This window comes from Dendrobium catenatum, unplaced genomic scaffold (genome assembly GCF_001605985.2).
Source record: "Dendrobium catenatum unplaced genomic scaffold, ASM160598v2 fragScaff_scaffold_1391, whole genome shotgun sequence".
NCBI lineage: Eukaryota > Viridiplantae > Streptophyta > Magnoliopsida > Asparagales > Orchidaceae > Dendrobium > Dendrobium catenatum.
In genome coordinates this window covers 77300-100340 of record NW_021319853.1, presented here as the reverse complement: position 1 = coordinate 100340, position 23041 = coordinate 77300, and the positions used below count along the sequence as shown (strand labels likewise).

General features: G+C 32.9%; 1 protein-coding gene and 1 long non-coding RNA gene across 2 annotated transcripts; one reads left to right on the top strand and one right to left on the bottom strand.

The window, feature by feature from the left end:
* Nucleotides 1-278: 278 nt before the first annotated feature.
* Nucleotides 279-714, top strand: LOC110101079. Its single transcript, XM_020828842.2, has one exon. The coding sequence runs from the start codon at nt 279-281 to the stop codon at nt 693-695; it is 417 nt and encodes a 138-aa protein (XP_020684501.2). The 3' UTR covers nt 696-714.
* Nucleotides 715-7548: 6834 nt separating this feature from the next.
* Nucleotides 7549-18393, bottom strand: LOC114580902. The gene is made up of 2 exons (XR_003702576.1): nt 18058-18393; nt 7549-8433 (listed from the first exon to the last, which is right to left on the bottom strand). It is a non-coding gene; the product is annotated as an uncharacterized LOC114580902 (long non-coding RNA).
* Nucleotides 18394-23041: the final 4648 nt, after the last annotated feature.

Genomic DNA, 23041 nt, shown 5'->3' with positions numbered 1-23041 from the left:
CGCATTGCGAAGTGAAAAATTGTCCTACCGGGTGGGCTGGGCAATACGCGGACGTAGTGGATCACCTATAATTATTCTAGAAGCCGTGACTAGATTATGACCTTTTGGATATGGTATGCTTACTTTGAGTTTGCCAGGTACAAATAATGATATAAATGTATTAGAATCTTCTCACTATTGCTCTAATCTCTATCAAGCATAGCTCTCCCTGCTCGTTACATCATTCAAGGAAAAGAATATAATATGGGTTATTATTTGGGTGATAATATATATCCGAAATGGGCCACCATTGTGCAAACTATTCGGAACACGTACTCCAAAGAAAAACATATTTTGCAATGAAACAAGAAGCATGTAGAAAAGACGTGGAACGCGCTTTTGGAGCTCTCCAATCTCGTTTTGCAATTGTGGCTGGACCAGTTCGTTTTTGGAACAAAGATGTGTTGCATGATATAATAACTACATGTATAATTTTGCATAACATGATAATCGAAGATGAACGCAATCTCACTGGACCTATTCAAGTTGCGAGAGAAGTGCCATCCCCGGATGTCGAATTAGTGGTGGATGAAAATACTCAGTTTCAAGAATTTATCGCTCGCCATAAACAAATCAGGAATCAAGATGCCCACATTGCATTACGAAATGCATTAATTGAGCATTTGTGGGATCAATATACTAATTCTAATGTTTAGTTGCTCTTGTATTTTTTTTTGTTTTCATTTATGTGTTCTAATGTAATTTTAATTGTATTAAATATATATTTGCTTATTTAGAACATTTTAATATCTCAATTTTTTTATTGATAAAAAAAAACATAATTTTTAAAATTATAATAGCTTTAAAATTGATAAATATAAATATATGATTAAAAAAATTTAAAATAAAATAAGAAAAAGAATATGCTAGGAATATTCCTTTTTTCATGTTAGAAAATGAAGTTCGATTGGAGTCGAGTTACTGCATTTTGGAGTTTTACTGCATTTTGGAGTGAGAAATGAGTTTTTCGGTTGGAGATGCCCTAAGAGGCAAATCCAATGCTACTTACTAGCTACTCAAATTTAATTTTAAATTTCAAGACTTTAAATTAAAAAAAAAAATCAAATCATACAAAAGAAATAATAAAAAAAAGTAAGATATAAGAAGTCTAATTTTCAAATTTTATAATCTAACTTCATTTAGATCCTATGATTTATTTTCATAATTTCATTCATGAACTACATCCACTATTGCTTAAATAATATATGCTATAAGAGAAATTATTATGTGCGGACACCAGACGGTTAAGAGAACAACCAGAACCCACCGCCACCCAGTACACAACGGTACCGAGCACTGATATCGAACAAAAAAGTGACATAGCACGTTTGGTTGGTCTCCAAATACCATCCGATGTGCTATAGAGTTTAGTATATACGGTCAAGTTATGCTCCAATGATATTGGAGTGTTTATTAGTGTTAAAAATTCTTCATATAATACTTTTCACAATTAGTAGTTGAGAATTCCTACAAAGAAATTAATTTATAAATATTTACAAATATTTACTATTATTTGAATAATCATATGAGCATATGCACCATTTTGAATAGTTATAAGGCGGCAATTAAAAACAGTTGCAAAATTATAAGGCATAATTGAAAGCGGTGCCCGAAAATGTGAGAAATTATATGAGTATCATCAAACGAACCTAAGACAAAAAAATTCATTCTTTCTACTCTGGTGATATTCTAATTAGACTACAGTAATTCTCATATATATAAACAAAAAGAAAGATACTAAACCACCTTTCCTGGCCCTTAGGATATTTCCAGTCCCATTTCAGGCAAGTTCTTAGATAAAGTTTGCTATTAAATCAATATATTTGAGAAGACAGTAACAAAGAATTATTTATTATTTTTATGGTCGTCAACAGCTGACTTTGGGAGACATGTCACAATACTATATAAATGGCAAACGTTAGCAACCGCAACTATTGACAGTTAATTAATTGTTAGACCAAACACTTTGGGCAATACATAATATATATATATATATATATTAGTCTGTTATAATTTCCAGTACGTCCTTTTCTGCATCACATCAAACTTAATTCAGAGCCATATCTTGACAAAGACCTTAAATCTCCAAGTCCATTTCATGAAGTCAATAGTGACAGCGATCGTATTATGGCACGCAATATGCTAGCTACAACATGCTATAACCTAGACAGTTAAAAACTTCAAAATTACCTTCTGCTCCTACTTAAGGCAACTCAAATGAAGCTTCTTCATGTTTTTCTCACATAATTGGTCAGACGAATTAGGCTATCTGTGTTGTGACCGACCAAAATAGAGAAATATTGAATGCTTCCAACATCCGTGCATGGCAAGAAGCCCACTCCCATGAACAAGATGGCGAGCGAGCACACCACCACCATGCAACATGGACCCAGCTTCTCCACAAAACAATACTGCAGAGAATGCCAGCAAATTGTTCTGCATGGGGCTCCCATGTGCAAGAGACCAACACAAGCTATGCATAACTAGAACGGGGGCCCCATTTCTTTGAGCATCTTGTGGCTTTGGGACTAATTATATTGTACTAATTAAATGGTGACAACTAACATGCCTTTGCATCCTCTTCAATCCATTGCACATACAGCCAGGTATTTTCTTAGTCACATTAGCTAAGACAGAAATTTTCATCCAATCGATGTGTCTAACCAAAAGTACTATAAAAGGATTCATACATCATGGCTAGCTACTTCAATTCAGTTCAATATGAATATTTCATATTCTTTTTAAGTGTATTTGAATGCTCTGGAAGTTGCTAGGTGTTCGGTTTCAACTTTCTCGTGTATGAATATTTTCATTTTTCTTCGGCGGTGCAGAGATCTTCTTCCTGGGGAACTTTAACATGCTGTATGTGGACCTCAACCTTGAGGATTTGGTCTGTGAGTGGGGACCAAAAAGCTTCAATTTTGGTCATGGGGGCCATATGATGCTGCTTCAAGTGGTTAGGATTGACTGACTAGTGCATGGGTGAGTCAAGAGTGAAATGCCTGCCTTTTAATCGAATTTGGAATCAGTGAGTTTAGATCAATTTGAATGCAACATAAAATGGAAATCTTTTTAGTAATGTTTGCATAGGATCAATATCTATTTGATTTGATTATGTGCAGGCTAGAGTTCTGAATAACGTACTTCTTGTGATCAACAATAAACAGTTGAACCCTTTCGAATCAAATTCTATGATAGCTATCCTGAATGTGTATATTTTTCCAAGCTCAAATTCAAACTAAATTTGAATCAATTAGCATTTGCAACCTTACAAAATTTAAACATTTTTACATTCATGTTAGAGTTACTAATTTAATCTTCAATTTTTAAAGGGTAAAGAAACCTAACGGACCAAGAAAACCTGGGGGTGAAATATATATGCATTGCAGTGAACAATAATGTAAAGAGCCTAGATGTCATCGAGAAAGCATCATTTATCAAAACTAAGGCAATACTAAGCTATGGCATCCTTCAGAAGAATGATAAAGTATGTATTCTAAAAGTCTTAGAGCCTCTACAGAAGCCATTCCCTCCACCTCATTGTACAAACAACAAATCACTAAAGCGAAGTTAACTTAGCCTAAAAATGGAGAACATAAGTATAAAGCACCATTTTAGTAATCTGGAATCACACAAAACAATCCTACCAAAAAACAACAATAACAACAACAACAAGCCTTTATCCCGGCCACTTCGTGGCATCAACTACATGAATCTTTTTTATCCATTGTGTCTTAATAAGAGTAAAATTTTCATTTAAATCTAAAAATCAATAAATATCATATATAGATCCTCACTCTCTTTTTACTTCTTCATCAAACCTCTCAACAAATGTATAGATTTTATAGTGGACCTACCTCGCATGAATCCAAACTAACTTGGAGTAACATTGGTATTATGTCATAACCCATGCTCAATTACTCTCTTATAATTTTAATATATGACACATTAACTTAATTCCTTTATAATTTACACCTTGTGCAACACTTTTACTCTTAAAAATATGAACCAGCATACTCCTTCAAAATAATATTAAAAAGTTTAGTAAGTCAAAAAAATTCCTTGATCTCCTAAGCATTTCTACACATCAATTAGAATATGATCAGGTCCTACTTTTCCGCACTTTATTTTTATTAAAACATTTTCAACTTCGATTTTACTAATACGACAATAAAAGCAAAAAATCTTTATTTTTATTTGCGTACTAAAGCCACTAAAGTTAATCGTACTCCCACAATATTCATTGAAAAATTTATTGAAATATCTCATACACATGTTGAATATATTGTTTTAAGAAAAGAGTTTTTTGATATTCATCTTTAATGCACTTCACTTGAATTAAATCCTTAATTTTCTTATCTTTTTGTTTGGGTAATCTATACATAAATCTTTCGCCCTTTTTAGTATCCAATCTACTATATAAATCAATAAAAATTAAATTCTCTATATCACATAGTGCTTTTTAGACTCCTTATGAGCCCTTCTATATCTTTTTTCAAATTTTCGAGCTTTTATATCTAAACTAATTTTTATAATAAAAAAAAAACATTTTATTTTTTTATCTTTTTTTTACACATTTTGATTCCACCATTATTTTGCTTTATCAAAATATCCCTTTTTAGTATGATTGAAGGTTCATTATCATGACATGAATCCTTTAAACATAAAATAAATAAATAAATAAATAAACAAAGTAAAAAAAAAAAAAAAGTTCATTGAAAGGACAACCTGTAGCTGTACAAAGCAATCCCAACATGAACATATGATATCAGGTACACAATTGAAGACATAAAAGTCTTGCCAGGTTGGTTGGGCCAAGCAGGCACCTGTTGACAGAAAATTTCCTGCAATTGAAGAAACAAAACACAACACTCTCAGCTAATAATTAAGGGGCATTCAGTTTTTCATGATTCCCTCGACTTTATTCACCCTTAGTTTCTCCAATTCTTCAAGCTAGTGCATCGTAAAGCATGCCAATTTTTCTATCTTACAAAGTTTACCTATAGTAATTCTTTTTTGAGTACACCTCGTATGGAGTTAATAAAAGATATATGCTATAAGCTGAAATAAATTATAGCTTAATGCAACAAAACTAACTAGAGATGCTAGACAGCATGAAGTTACAGATGAAAAATACTAACTAATAATAAGGGTCGGTTATTTAAATGAGATAACCCCTCTTCCCAATGGTTTGTTCAGCAACAACAATAAAAAAATGAGTTCAATTTCAAAATAGTCCCCCAACTATTTGTATAAGTTCATTTTAATCTCAAAGTATAACGTTGCTCCACTACTTTACTGTCTCAACTTTACAAAATTAATCTAAAATGGTCCATTTGGAATTATATTGGGATTAATTTTGTAAAATTTGAAACTATATTGAGATCAATTTTATATTACAATTGCAACATGATGGACTATGTTGGATCAATTTTGTATAGTCAAGAGACTAAACAAAAACAACGTATTACTCTAGAACTAAATTGACCATACATGCATATATAGTCTATGGACTATTTTGAGATTTTCCTTGGAAAAAAAATAAGCAACTCTATTGGTACACTACAAAAGCAATAAAAACCACTGCTAAAAACATTTGTAGCAATTAAAAAACAGGGGAAGCTGTTGCATTTATTTATATAGGATTATAAGTGAACCAATGCACTAGATGTACAGCTTGAGCTTAGCTCAATTAACACACATTAACGTTTCGTTATATTAGTAATTAAAAAAAAAAAGAACTATTTTTAATTTCTTGATGACTAAGTGAACAAACTTGAATACAACTTATTTGTTATAACAAGTAATTTGTTAAGAGCATGTCATTAAATTTAATAATAACTTATATATTATTTAATTAAAATTTAATTAAATATAACTTGTATAACTATTTATTAAATAGTGAATATATTTAATTATTACTCTAGGATATTCCTCCAATTCTCATCTCTTATTCCCGCAATTCCACATCTGTTTCTACACTTTAGAATTCTTCTCCAAATCTTGATGCATCGATGAGCAGCCTATGAGCACGTTGTCATAGCCCTATTGGGCAATATGCCTAAAGGAGGTCAAGATAAATAAAGGCTCCAAATTCTGGAACTAAGGACTTGGTCTAAACCTATTTCCTATTAAATATTTTTTATCAAGGTAAATAATTAACTTAATTTTTTTCAAATCAATTAATCTATTTTTAGTCAAGTTGCATATTTATTTGGCACAATCTCTTCTTATTTCTCCATTTCAATGAATAAAATTATAACTATTTGTTAATGTTGTCTGATTACAAGAAAGTTTATTGATGATTTATTTATTAACTTCTTTAATTGATGCTTATTTAGTTGAGGTTGGATATTAATTCTAAATTTATTGAAGTTTTTGTTCATTTGGACTTATAAAAATATTTGTTAACATAAAAAGCCAGGTACTTATTCTTTTTTTGCACTTGTTTATTAGCTTATTTAAATACATGTTCTATTAATTAGGCCAATAGAGTACAAGCAAGCTCGATCAAAGAAAGATCTAAACTAACTACAAACATATATGTGAAAGCATGGTTCAATATCAAGCCGAACATGAACAAATTTTAGTATGACCAAGCGAATCCAATCTATAATGTGCTCAATTTAGCTCGACTCAATTCCATCCCTATCTTTCTAATATTGCGTTTATTAAGTTATACATCATTGGGTAAGGTATTTTTCAGAGTTTATAGATGATTATAAGTCTGTAAATGGGTGAATAAAAGCTTTTCTTACTTAATTGGTAACTTTTCACAATTTTCCAGCAGTTGCAAGTCGTCATAATTGTTGCAAATGAGTGAAATTAAATTACTTTCTTGCTCGATTGAAGCAGTTATAATCACTCTAAAATTTTTGCTACTGTTAAAATTATTACAAGATAAAAAAAATGTTTATTTTGCTTTTTCAATTACCATAGTTAATACTATTTTAATTATGAAAATTTTATTCTTGCAATGATTTTAAATGCTACAATGCTAAAAATTTCAAAGTAGCAACAAATTTTAACCATTGTAAATCTAAAAAAAAAAATGATACAGAGCAATTAAAATTCAAGAAGTTAGACATCCTACAACATTCATCACATAAATTAGGTTTAGAATAAAAATTTAAATCGTAAAGTACTATATGATAAATTACAAATTCATAATTTCATTTATCAAATAAAAAAAAAAACCTTTAAAGCATGTTCACATAATAATCGACTTTAAAAGATTCCACCTGAAATGCCATAAAAAGGACAATCAATGATTCAATAAGTTTAGAACTTCAAATTTTACTAAGATGGTAGATGCGCACAACTCTGATAAATGAAATAAATATAAGCAACAATTAGCCTTTTAAGGTTCCAACAATTTTCTCTAAAACAAAAATCTATCTTTAGTTTGAAAATCTAATCTGGATGGATGATTGATAGGGTTAGATAAGGAAAAAAAATCAAAATCAAGCAAATAAATTAGGGACATGCGCTTCCTCAACACTTATATGATAAAAAAAAAGGTGATCGTTGCATACGAAGTATATGAGTTAAGTTGAACGGAAACAAAAATACACTTGAATACAAAATAAAACTTAAATGATAAAAACCATAATGATGAGATAATAATGCAATTATGTCCACCATACATAACCCCATCAACTCCACCCCCAAACAAACATACCCTACATCAGCTCATATTCACCTAACATTTGTATATTCAACAGAACAACGAGCAAGCATTGCAAAATTGTGAAATGTAAAAATTATTGAAAATGTGCATAATGAAAAATAGGCAGCTAGAATATGGAATTAGCTAGCAACCAAAGATAGCCAAAAGTTAATAATACCAATGCTTTATACCACACGCCGTCCACTAAATAGAGAATCGCACAATCAACTCAACAATCATGCATTTATCTTGAATAATATAACATAAGAAAAGCAATAATAAAAAACCAACTCCTAGACTAAAATATTCTGAAAACTTGCACAATCACAAAGAGATTGATTAATTACTTCTACATTGCTAAAAAAAAAAAACTACAAATAAATGAATTGAGAATATGATAAGCACTAATTTAATTAGAATACTTATTATATTCGAACTTCTTGGAAAAGATTGGCCAGCTTCTTCCCCTTATTATATCAAAGCCACTGGCATGTTAATATTATCTTTGAGACTTCTTATTTGTTGGTGCTGCTCAACCATCTCCTCCTCTGTACTGGCTTTTCCAAACAATCTATTATTGCTCTTAGCACTAGAACTACAAACACAGTTTGAGAAATATTTAATGGGAATAACAATAAACCACTTGCATTGCACTCTATCCGGTTGTATAGTCCCATCATAATCTTGACATCATCCCATTATTTTCACATCCTCCAAAGTTATCCCTTTTTCAACATGTAGTTAATAGATTAACCCATTTCATATTAACAAAATAAACAAACATTATGAACTAAAAAATAATAATCCAAATCTATGAGACTAAGACCAAGATCTCATGCTCAAAGCAAGAATAATAATCCATCACAGAATACTCCAATCTGCTACAAGTTCTATGGCAAGAGATTTACCATTATCAATGCATCCAAATGGAATGCAATAAAGAAGCAAACCTTGATTTTCTTATTATATTAAACATTAAAATTGATTTTCTTATTATATTAAAAATTAAAATTGATTTTCTTATTATATTAAAAATTAAAATTGAGAATACTATTGTTGCTAGGTCTCAAGACCTGGGTGAGAAGAGTGAAGGGTTACGTTAGATAGTCGTCAGCAAACGTAAAACTTGTTGAATAATCATGACATGAATCATTTAATACATTATGGAAGAAAAAACAGCATGTATATAAGAAGAAAAACGCATAAACCAAATATAAGGGTTGAATTTTTATTATCTCTTCAACAAATAATGAATGATACAATTGATCTACTATTCGAGAGATAGATCGGCTCTTACACAAATCCTAGGCACTGCTAGAAAAACTACAAAGGAAAAGTACAGCAAACACAATCACAATGAAAATAAAACCACCCAATCAATGCTAATATAAACCTTCTTACTTCCATCCCAAATATGAACTCAAATCAATCATCTTTTCCTAAAAAATTATTTCCTAATTCTCTCTCAATCAAATTAGCCATCTTTCCCTAAATAAACTTTACCTAACTGGCTAACTCCCTCTCAATCAAATCAACCCTCTTTTCTTAAATAAACCTTTCATAACTTCATCCCAATCAAATCATCCCTCTTTTCCTAAATAAACTTTTTCTAATTAGCTCCACCTTAATTTCTCCTGCTTACATAATGAATAATAGATCCCCTAAGCCCCACAAGGGCGCATCAATACTCAAGACCCCCCCCCCCCCCCCCAAAAAAAAAAAAAAAAAAAGAAAAAAAGACACACCTTGTTCTCAAGGTGGAAGGAAAAGATCGATCTCCTGACCATCTCGTATGCCTCACATGTGGCTTCGTCCATCTTTCTCTATAGTCCATCCGCGACCTTATTCTCCAGTCTTGGGTAATATTGGATCTCAAAATTAAATCCAAGTAACTTGGATAATCGCATCTAATGCTCCTCAATCACTATCCTTGGCTCCAGCCGAAACTTCCGCCAATGGTCTATCCTAACGATAAAATGTGACCCCAATAAATAGGGTCGCGAAAAAATTTCCATCAACTCTTGCTCATGTACGAACTTGAGTCACACCCTAGTTGTGAGCACCTAGATGAAATAGGCAATGGGCCGATGATCCTGTATGAGTACTACCTCTAATTCATATCTGATGCATCCGTCTCCACCACAAATAGTCTACAGAACTTAGCAAGTGCTAATATTAGTATGTTGGTTATGACTTTCTTCAGCTGCTCGAAAGCCTATATTGTTGCTTCCCCCCAATTGAAATTATCCTTCAGCTTCTCCATCACTGGTCATGTTATCGTGCCATACCCTCGCACAAACTTTCAATAGTATCCAGTGAGACCTAAGAACCCTCACGACTCCTTCAAGTTCTTCGATAAAGACCAATCCACCATAGCCTCAATCTTAGATTGGCTTACTGTTACCCCTGCTCTACTCACCACATGTCTTAAGTACTTAACCTGTGACTGTACAAAAGAACATTTCTACATATTGGCAAACAATTAGTGCTCCCTCAAAGTTTTAAGTACAATACTCAGGTTACCCACATGCTCTAACTTCGTACAACTGTAAATTAGGATGTCATCAAAACATACTAGGCCGAATTTTCTAAGGGTTAAAAAGCCTGGTTCATGAGGGACTGAAAAATGGCTGGAGCATTAGTAAGGCTGAAAGGCATTACCAATAACTCATAATAACCCTCATGAGTTCTGAATGTTATCTTGCGCGCATCCCCCAATTTCATTCTAATTTGGTGATACCTCGACTTCAGATCAACCTTCAAAAAGATAATCACCCCAAACAGCTCATTAATCACGTGAATAAGAAACTTATGCAACAGATTTTCCTTATTTAGGGCCCTATAATCCACGCAAAACCTCCAATTGTAGTTCTTTCTCATTAATAGAATTGGGAAACTAGGCTCACATTGAACCTGATAATCCCTGCCTCTAGCATCTCTCTGATGAGTCTCTCTAACTCATCCTTTTGAATCTAAGGGTGCTGGTACGGTCGGACATCGATAGGATAAGCTCCCTCTTTCAAGATAATGGCGTGCTAGTGCTCCTAGGGTGGCGATAATCAATTAGGTTGCTGAAAAACCACAAGAAACTGCTACATAAGTTGACTCACACACTCAGGAACCTCAACCAACTCTAAATTTCATACCTCCTACAAGCTCTCAAGATACATCAAGTAACCCAACCTTGCTCTTTGTATTGCCTTAATCATGGTTTTAATTTTTATTTATTTATTTATATGGGTTACTTTCAAAAAAAATCATGGCTTTAAGCGCAACCATGGTTCTGCACAGGCCGATATCTCCTCGCAGCATCGCCTTCTTCCCCTCTACTGGATCTATATAAACAAAGATTTTTACTCCACTTTTGTTTCCGTAATCGTTCGTAATCACTTCATCCCTAGGATCATATTAGTGCTCTACAAATCCAAGGGAAGAAAATCTTTCACTATCCGTATGCCCTGAAGTATCATCACCAACCCCATGCAGATCCCCCTAATCTCCACCTTCCCTACCCCCATCATGACTCCAAAGCTCCATGTATCCACCAACTTCAAATGCAACTGGTCTACGATTTGATTTGAGATAAAGTTGTTAGTAGCATGTTATCCACCAAGACCACCACTGGCCGATCTCTGATCTGTCCTCTCACTTTCATGGTGTGATTTAGAGTAAATCCCACCACTGAAATAAGGGACACTTCTATTACAATCTAACTAAATATAATTCCTATCGTATTGAGATGTGAAAGACAAATCCTAAAATCTAATTTTGGAATATTTTAGATTCTCTTCTAATATTCATTTTAAATAAATAACAGATTACAAAACTACTAAAACATCTAAGTACTGAAAATAAACTCATCCACAAGATTTCTTTCATTTCATCAAAATGTATCTATACTACAGCACATAGCTAGAGACAAAAACTATAGAACTGTATAATAAACTAGTCATAATTGTATAAAAAAACAAAAGAAATACATATCAACTCTAATCAAATCCTGAACTGCTAATCAACAAGCTCCTTCGTTTACCCAGATCCTTATAACAACTCATCAGGACACAAACATCGATCAAAATTTTCAAATATTTTTTTATAAAATATTTTTAGAATATTTAAATGCAGTATAATAAATCGTTATACTAAGCAAAATAATAAAAGCATAACAGTTATCCAAATTCAAATAATAATATTGAGCAGATAATTAAAATTGAAATTCATATCACAAAATAGTTTCTATCGTATTTCTCCAATTCCAGACATAATCTCAAAATTTTTTGGCCCTTATACCTCTTTCAAATAGAATCTCAAAGGATTATGATCCCTTATAACTCCCAATAGACAAATTTATTAGAATTTTTTAGATTCATATTCCTGGTCACAAACAAAATTTAAAAGGATTTTGACCCTTTATATCTCCCAACATACATTTTTCATATAAAAAATGTTCAATATCACCTGACTCAATCATATAAATAGGTATTTCATTATATTACATGAAATAAAATATAATTGAGCATATTTTATAATTACACAGTTTTTTATAACAATAGTTAACAAAAAATCATACTAAGCAAAAATACAATTTTTTAATAAATAACCAAATTACTAGATATTGTGCAAAATACTATTTTAAGACTTTAACTAAATTACAACATTATTTTCCAGCATTCAAATAATTCTCTATTCAATAAAAACTCCATAAATTTCAAAAACCCCATCGTAAAATTTTTAGAAAATATTCTAAATATTTATAATTATAACCTCTATAATATATAAAAAAGTTACGCAATAAAGGTTTTGCTAGGGCAAAGTTATTCCCATTTTTCGGTTATGGAAATAAAATTTAATAAAAAAATTCAGTTAAAATTGCATATTTTAAAAAATTGAAATAGGCATAGTATAACTTACCTCGAGACGAACAAATTTCTAAACTAATCCGATAAGCAAAAATGGCTCTACGACCTACAAAACCTAGTTTATATTGTCTCTCTCCTCTTTTCTCTCATTTTCCCTTTTGTTTTTTCTCGATTGCCTCTCTGTCAAAATCCAAGAAATAAAATGCCTTCTAAAAGATTTTTTTTTAAGTGGAAAGAATATTTTTTATATATAATTATGGCAATTATTCAACTTCTAACCTAAAATTCTTTTATATCTTCAAATATGGGAATTCAAAAATTATACAAAAATATTCATAAATTAATTAAGCATGTCCAAAATACTCTGATGAAATTGTTTTGTAAAATGAACATCTAACGGTTCAAACAAACCCCATATGCTCCGATAAGTGCCAATTTCTTAAAGAATTATACCATAGCCAAAAAATTAGGAAAAAACATTAATGAAACTAAAGCACAATAATATCTATGATATGACAAAAACGATTTGTGAATTGAACTTATAATGACTCCTAAAAATTTTTTTACTATCATAGATCAAAACTTATTTTTTAAACTTTAAATGTTACTACAACTTCTGTCATATCAACATGTTGGTGCTATCCTTCCGCTTCTACTGCCTCTTCCAACTCCTCATTGTCGGTCTCCTCCTCATTATAAACTATAAAGACCTGGAGTGTGCGGTTCTTACACAGATAGCCTGGTGCATACTTCTCATCATATTAGAAGCACAAACCCTTCGCTCTCTTGTCCTGCATCTATACCTCTATAAGGCACTTGAGGTTGGCCCCAGGACGAACTACCCCACCCTTCTCTCTTGCTACCTCTCACTGAAATGACACCATCTGGGTCCTCAATTTCAGTGAAGTTGAGGCACTCATGTAGGAGGCTTCCGTGACTCTGCTCCTATTGTTCCTCTCCATCTGTCTCTGATCCTCTGTTATCTAGGCTAGCCCCATTGTCTCCCTCAACCCCTTCAGCCTCAATAATTGGAGGTCTGACCATATGTCGGGTATTAGGCCATTCATGAAATTGACCTCCACACTGCCTTTGAAATCCCTCTCAACTGTCCTGACAACAACTAAAATCTCTCCCTACACTCCATAATGGTCCCTTCTTGAGTCAAGACAAAGAATGGCTAAAAAATGCTCCTGTAGGTCTCCTTCCAGAATGACTAAAAAATGTTCCAACAAACAATCATCAAACTCCTCCTAAGAGTGGATCGAATATCTAGCCTCCCTCCACTGGAACCAAGTTAGGGCTTTCCCCTCCAAATATAGCCCTGATACCGTAAGCTTCTCCCCATTCAACCCATTGATTGTAAAATATCTCTCCACCCAGTACAACCACTCATGAGCATCCTTCTCTTAAAATTTTGACATCTTCAACTTCCATACCATGGTATATCCACTCTAGCATTCTCTCCCTCCAACAGTTCCCTCCGTGTATCAAGGGTGGCAATCCCACCTTTCTTCCCTTCTTACATGATATGATCCCCAGGGATCGGCTCGACCCCCTCTATCTCTGGTCACCCATTCCCCTTGCTCAAAATGCCTCCCATAATGATAGGCCACTCTACCACTTCCACCACCATATTCCCTCCTTGCTGTCCCCCCATCCGAAAATCATAATCCGCCGCTTATCAGAGTCATATGAGATGGCTCTTGATGAAAGAAATTCTCCTCGTTGAACTCCTCTTGTATCTTGGTTAGAGCTAGCAATCGAAACTGCCAGTGTAGTTTTGGATTGCATCTCCATAAGCTTCCTCATCATCTCCTTCAACGCTCCAAATCGACTCTTCATCGATTCTTCATAACTGAAAATCTTCCTTTGATGGTTAAGTACTTCTCCATCCTGTATTTGATTCAATTGCACGTATATGTCTCCTTCCCGAATGGCCAAAAAATGTTACAACAATCATCAAACTCCTCCCAATAGTGGATCAAATATTTAACCTCCACCGGAACCAAGCTAAGACTTTCCCCTCCATACATAGCCCTGCTACCGTAAGCTTCTCCCCATTCAACCCATTTAATGTGAAATATCTCTCCACCAATTTCGACATCTTCAACTTCTTTACCCCGGTATCTCCACTCCAACTTTCTCCCCCTTCAACGGTTCCCTCCGTGTATTGAGGGTGTGAATCTCACCTTTCTTCCCTTCTTGCATGATCTGATCCCCAGGGCTCGGCTCGACCCCCTCCATCTCTGGTCGCCCATTCCCCTTGCTCAAAATGCCTCCCATAGTGATAGGCCACCCTACCACTTCCCCCATCTGAAAACCCTAATCCATAGCTTATCAGAGTCATATGAGATGGCTCTTGATGAAATAAACTATCCTCGTCGAACTCCTCTCGTCAGATCTTGGTTAGAGTTAGCAATCAAAACCATCAGTGTAGTTTTGGATTGCATCTCTATAAGCTTCATCATCATCTCCTCCAACCCTCCAAATCAACTCTTCATCCGATTCTCCATAACTGAAAATCTTCCTTCGATGGTTAAGAACTTCTTCTCCATCCTGGATTTGATTTGCTCCACTTTGCCTTCCAATGCATCAACCTTATTTGTTGTCATCTCTCTAAAACCTCACTTTGATACCAATTTGATGCGTCTTAGAAGGAAAAAAAAGGAAGTAGATAATAAGAAAAATACAAGAACCAAATATTAGAGCTGATTTTTTATTATCTCTTCAATAAATAATGGAAGATGCAATTGATACTATTCGAGAGGTAGATTGATTCCCCCACAAACCCTAAGCGCCACTAGGAACAACTCCAAAGAAAAACTACAGCAAATACAATCACATAATAAAAATAAAATCACACAATTAACACTAATATAAACCTTATTATTTCCCTCCCAAATCTAATTTCAAATAAGTCATCTTCCCCTAAATAAATCTTTCCTAATTTCCTCCCAATCAAATAAGTCATTTATCTCTAAATAAACATTTCATAATTCCCTCCCAATTAAATCAACTCTATTTTTCTAAATAAACCTTTCATAATTTCCTCCCAATCAAATCAACCATCTTTTCCTAAATAAATCTTTTCTAATTAGTTCCTTATTAATTCTTCCTCCTTACATAATGAATGATGGATCCCTTGGGCCTCACAAGAGCATATCAGAATTATCACTTTAAAAATTATTATTGATGCTAAGATTATTAACATTATAAATTTTTATGCTCCACAAGTAGGTTTGGATATGTACTCTAAATTAAAATTTTAGAATGACATATAAGAATTATACAAAACATATTGCTCAAAGAAAATATTTTCTTGAAGGATATTTAAATATACATGTTGGTGGAGTGGTAGAAAATTTTAAAAGAATTCATGATGACTATAAGTTTAGAGTGACCAATGAAATTGATAAGACCACAATAGATTTTGTTCTAGCTTATGATTTTGTGATTACTAATACGTTATTTAAGAAAAGAGAGAAACATCACATCATATATAAGAATGAATATAATAAAACTCAATTTGATCATTTTTATAAGAAAAATATATCGTTTAGATTACAAAAAATAATAAAATTACTCTAAGTGAAAATTCATATACTCAATATTGCTTATTAATTTTGAACTTTAAGATGAGAGAGAGAGAGAAATATGAAAAATAAAGTAAATGTTATCTTATGATTAGATGGCGGCTTTTAAATAACACTGGCAAAAATATTTTTCATAATATGATTCAATAACTTAAGATTTTGACGATCTATAAGGAAGCTAATATTATGTAGAAAAAAAATAATTACTGATATTTAGAATATTACAAAGAATGTATTTGAGAGTGTCATGTTATCCCACCACGTGGGATCGACTACATGATTTTTTTTCTCCATTCTGTCTTATTGATAATCAAATTCACTTAAATCAAATAAAAATAGAGTACACCAAAACACAAAAAACTATTTAAATGGCTTTTAAAAATCTTTTTAAAAAGTACATGTAAAATGGCGAAGAAAAAATTTGTAGGGTTGAATTTGGAAATTTTGGAATAAGTTAGGTTTTAAGGAAGATAAAATATAACATATTGTATGCACTTTTTAACCTAGGATATCAATGAAATTATTAGGGAGTTGATGTTGTGCTTTTGGGTTAAAAAAGAAATTACTAGGCAAAAGGCAAAATTGGGCTTAAAAATAGGTGGCTAAACTGAGCTTGCGCCAACAAGATTTTCTTAGGCATAGCCAAGGAGCATTGGTTGGGTCACAAAAATCGATTAAATTGGCCAAAGCTAGGGCTAGGTCAGGCGAGCTTCCTCTGGCCCTACTAAGCCTAACTCTCTATTTCAGAGACGAGAGGCACAATAAGCAGCATATCATAACTATCAATGGCTAATCAGAGAAAAATGAAAAGTTTTCCCTCTTCTCATATGCAATCCCTTCCTTTGCCATGTTTCATCCCAGGATGTGCCACCTGGAAAAAATGAATAGTATTCCTTCCCATATCTATATGTTACCCTAGCATGAAATTCAACTCCATTTATAAATAAGAGGAAGATCATACCTCTTGGCGTAGGATCTATAAGATTTTAATTATAAATGTAGCAACTTGCTTAGTATCGCCTTAGAATAGTGGTGGAAGATGGTTAGGTGTTTAAGATTTTGAAAGATTTGGTGTTGAAGCTTGTTAAGAAATGTAGAGATAGACCTAAAAAGACTTGGTTATAAGATATTAGAAATGATATTTATTTATTAGATTTAAACGATAATTTGACTTTTTAATAGAACACAATGGAAAAAAAGGATTCATGTAATCGACCCCATGTAGTTGGACAAAGGCTTGATGTTGTTGTTGTTGGTGTTGAAGCATGTATACAATCAAAAGAAAAAAAAAATCTTGAAGAAAAGGGTTGAAGAACTGTAGATTAAAAGTTAGGGATATATCAGAACTAACGAACTAACGTTGATGTTTTTATGAATTTTGGATCAGTGATTAACTAATTGTAATATTTTTAATATGATTGTTCACAACAAGAAATTATCTTTCTATGGTGGCATTTGGCTAAAGTATCTTAGGATTCTAGGGGAGTTGAGGCATTGGGAGGTTATGAGGGATGTTTGAGACAGCTTTAAAGAAGCCGAATATATTTGGGTTGAAAGAACCTATAATTGAGGTTATGTAGAGGAGTTTTTTCTGCTTCTTGTTTCCAGCATTAAGTCCTTCGAGGAAATTTTTTACCTCTTATCACCTCAATTTTCTACTTCCAAGAGGCCATTTAAGATATCTCAATCTCTTTTAATGTGAATAAAATCTGACAAGCAAGTCTTTGAGACTAGATCATCAAACTTACTTGAGCTACACATGATGCCCCACACCAATAGATGCGCAAATCACATGAATTGGGGCATCAAATCGAACTCGCATAAATTAATCATCATGCCATAAGATCCGACTACAATTTCTAACACATTTAACTACTAATTAGGGTTTAGTATTTACCAAGCCTCGAACTAACGGAGAGGGAAGAAGGTCGCATAGGACATAAATCCAGTGGCATTATGCGCTCCAACCCCGTCAGCCTCACCAACAATAGCGATTACGCAGTAAAACTCACAACGGCAGGCACCCTCATTAACGGCCGCCTTCAGGATGAAAAGAAGCCCGCAAAGAGTAGGGAAACAGGCGGAGAGAGTTTAGATGATAAATGTATTCGAGGGCGGCTTCCTGGAGCCAACGAACTCAAAAGCTCGCCAATGGCGAGTTTCCTAAACTTACCTCGCAGCTTCAGGTTAAAAAGGTAATCGATGGATTGAAACGGTGACGCTTAAAATTTTCCTTGAACCGAATCGAAAGGAGTGGCTAAAGATTCCTAGTTTCTATAATTTAAATTTAAATACATTCAATTTTTAAATTGTATTCATATTTAATATAAATTTATAAATTTAATATAATCATTATTATTTTATATCATATGCTTGTATATAATGTATCATGGTTTTAAAAATCGGACCGGGCCAACCGATTCAATCGGTTGAATTATGAATTGGTCGATTGGACAATTCGATTGACTCTTAGAATCATTTTTGCAACAAACGTATTAAAAGCCGCCCACCCAGTCAGTCGAACCAGCACCGATTCATAAGAACCGCCTGGTTCAAAAGAGGAAGGATTTGAGCCGTCAGACGAATGCACAAATTTAAGTGAGGTGTGGACCTAAACTAAGTGCTCATGCATCCTACACATGTAAAAGACGACAAGGTAATTAAGCATGCTTATCGAATCAATTAGTAAATGATTAAAACTCAACCACCCACTAATCAACCTCCCCCATGAATGCTATCCATGTACATGAATCTATGTTCAAAATTCAAGTAGCGGATCTCCCAAACTTAGGGATTTAATTGTATAGGCAATTTTAAAACAATTTAAAATACCCGTATTTATCAATGCACGAATACATAAGTTTCAAAGTAATATGATTCAAATAATTCAATGCTCATAATCATGGGAGACAACGGCGGAGTGAGGAGGGGGCCTGCGGGGGCACGTGCCCCCTCCGAAAATTTTTTTTTTTGCTGGTTCGCGATTGGAGGAAGCGGCGGTGTCAAATTTGGCTAATTAATGCACATTATGCCATTGCCTATTACGTTGCCTCTGCCTTCACCGGTTCATAATAAAAAAATAAAAAAAATAAAAAAAAACTTGCGCATACCCTAATCCACAAGCCTTCCAGTCCCGTCGCATATTCTCCTCCGTCGGCTTTGCGCACGGAACCAGCCGTCCGCCGTTGCATCCGCCGTCCGCCCATTACGCTCACACTGGCAGCTGCTCTGAGTGCTCTCCCTCCGTGGTTCCGTCAGTTCCGTGATTTCGTTTGGATCGTCGAGGCCGGCTGCACAGGTAAGGAACTTTTTTTTTTTTAATTTTGTTTTCTGAAAAAGGATGTCAGTGGTTTTTATTATTTTATACCTGAACTTATAATTTCGTTTACTGATGGATGTCAGTGAGACAGTGATTTAGTGTACTGTTTATTGTTTCGGGTTAAAAAAAATAAATAATCTGTATTTCTGCAATGTGTATTTTCTACAATGACAATTGCAATAACTTTACAACTAAGAAAATGCTCTTGCAATACCGTAATTTAAAAATAAAGAATCTGAATTTCTTGCATTGCTTTTCTTTTTAACTGTGTATACTTTTTTGCTATGTTCATAACCAAATTGGTGCTTATAGGTATGAATTGTTTGTTTACCTGTTTAGAATAACAAAAAATAATTTGCTTTGTGCTTCATTTTTATTTTTATAATTAGTTTATAATATTTATGTTTTATCTAATTTACGACTCTAAATTTGGACAAAGATCATGGAGAAATATTTTAAGAAGTCCTCAAAATCTTCCGCTTTAATATTCGTGCATTTGGGAGATATTTTTGTTGTGTGACTCATCTCAAAATAAATCTAATAGCTTCGAAATCAAAATTGTGTCGAAATATCTTAGCACCATGCTATCTATTTTCTATTCTACTCTAGGGTTGCAAACGAGTCAAGCTAACTCGCGAGTTGGCTCAGACTAGACTCGATAATAGGCTCAACGAGTCGAGCTTATCGAGCTCACGAGTCGAGCTTGAACACGACGATTACGAGCTCATGACGATGACGACGAACACAATTATGATGGACGAGCACTCGACAAAAGACGAGCTCAGGATGACGATGACGAACGTGACTACGAGCTCGAGACGACGATGACGGAGCTCGACAGCGGACGTGACTACGAGCTTGACAGTTGACGTGACTATGAGCTCAACGAGCTACTCGACATGAAGGAAGAGTCGAGCTCAAACTCGTATTTTTGAGCTCGACTCGTGTTCGAGCTCAAGCTCGAGCTCGACATTTGAGAGTCGAGCTCGACATTTGAGAGTCGAGCTCAACTCAAACACCTCTTGGCTCGAGTTCGACTCGACTCATTCGCACCCCTATTCTACTCCATGGTGTCTATTTGAATAATATTTTATAAAATTTGTGATATATTTTTATATTAAATTTATTATTATATATTATGTAAATCAAAAAATATTTAATCATTATTATTTGGATTCATTCCTAATGCTTTTATTATATTCATATTATATTATTATATTATTATTATTATTATTATTATATTATTATTATTGTTGTTTTTAAATCATTTATTTTATATTTTACTTAAACATTATTTTGTTATTTTGAATTTTTGTTTGTTATTTGTGAGTTGTTAATTATTTTTGATTACTATTATTATTACTATTATCATCAATTATTTTAATTATTAAATCCATTATTCTTATTTAGTACTATTTTGATATTATTATATTATTATTTAATTATTTGAGATATTTAAATATTTTTAATAATCGACATTTTTTTTTATTCAATTTAAAGATTACTAATTATTTTTTTAATTTAACACTTATTTTAAATTCCTAATCAATAAGTAATTTAATATAATTAAATATTTTCTAAATTTATAAAAATTACTGTTTCCTTATTAAATTTATTTTAACTATTCAGAATAGTGTAAATTTTATTATTTAAATCTAAATTAAATTAATTATTTTCCTATTTTAAACATTTTCTTAGTTATTAATTAACGTTAAATTTTTTAATTAATTTTAAAATTCAATTATTTTAAAATTCCAAAAAATACCTTTTATTATATTATTCTAAACTACAGAAAATAATTCTAATTTATTTTAATTTAAAAGACAATTTTTAAATATTAAGTACTTTAAATTATTTTAGAATTCCTTTTTTAATACAATAAGCTTCTAAAATTCATAAATATTTCATTTTAAATAGGATTTTGATGTGATAATATCTGTTCTTTTCAGAAAAATATTTATTTTAATTTAAAAATAGTTTCAGCAAAACCAATTTTACTCTTCTGGTTATTTCTGTATTGTTAATTACTTGGATATTTAGAATATGTTAATATGTTAGAATATTTTGAAATTTCAAAATTATGTTTGAATTACTTTTTGAATCCTGCTTGAGGGCCCAAGTGATCTCCCATGATTATGAGCATTGAATTATTTTGATCATATTACTATTGAAACAGTGGCGGAGCCAGAAATTTTGTTTAGTGGGGGGCCTAATGAAAGCCGTTCTCGTGAGTCGTAACTCGTGAGTCGCGAGAGATAGAAAAGGGAAAAACGAACCATTAATGCTTTTCATGTATCCAGGAAAAAAAATGGCTTATATGGATTAATAAATAGATTTAAAAGCAAGAATTATACAATTAGAGCATGATTTTCTCATTGACAAAATTGTTGCTCTATTAAGTCAGCCAAAATAATAAGTCTGTTAAAGCCCTTTAGGCTTTCAATTTTAGCTTAGTTGGAAGTGGAGAGAGGTGTTGAATATACATAGTATTAGATTAGTTAAGTTACGGCTGGTCATGAATGAGATGGCTGCAGCACTTCGTTGCGCAAAAAAAGCGAGCAACAATCAAAACCTTAAATCAGTTAGCAATGAAAAAATTAATTAAATAATTGGGGTGTAATTTTAATATTAATATTAATATTAGATAATAAATAATTAGTTCATTATGAAAGTTCTAATAAATCAATATTTAAAATAATTAAAATTTTTAATAATAATAATCAAATAGCCAGTAACTCTGGTTAAAACTATTTTTCATCATTCTTATTCACAAATAGGAAAGTACATCCTCACTCCCATTCAATATTTTTACTCCATTATCATTCTCTCTCTACAAGCTTTAAAGTAGGTGGATTAAAAGGCTTAAAAATGTAAAACATGTAATAAATTAAAATGAATCCTGATTACCTTTTGGTACTCCATGAGAGTGCAGGTCTACTTTGAGTAAATTTTGTTTTTAGGGGGGGCAACGGTGCTCCCCCCTTGCCCCCCCCTCCTCCCGTCCGCCCATGCTTTTGAAACTTATGATTTCGTCGCATCGGTAAATACGGTATTTTAACATTTGTTTTAAAAATTGCCTATAACAATTAAATCCCTAAGTTGGAGATCCGCTACCTTAAATTTTGGAACATAGATTCATGTACAGGATAGCATTCATGGGGGAGGTATGATTAGGTGGGGTGGTTGAGTTTCAATCATTTTACTAATAGATTCGATAAGCGTGCTTAATTACCTGTCGACACGCTTTTGAGCATGTGTAGCGATTGTCGAATGAAGCACTTAGTTTAGGTCCACACCTCACTTAAATTTGTGATCGATTCGTTTCGACGGGTGCAACCTTGGCCTCTTTTGAACACAGGCGGTTTGCTTAATGAATCGGTGCTGGTTTTCGACTGACGGGTGAGGCGGCTTTTAATACGTGCTTGTTGCAAAAACGATTTCTAAGAAGTCAATCAAAATTGTCCAATCAACATTCATAACTTCCAACCGATTGAATCGGTTTGACCCGGTCCGATTTTTAAAAACCCATGATAAACATATATACAAAGCATATAAATAAAAT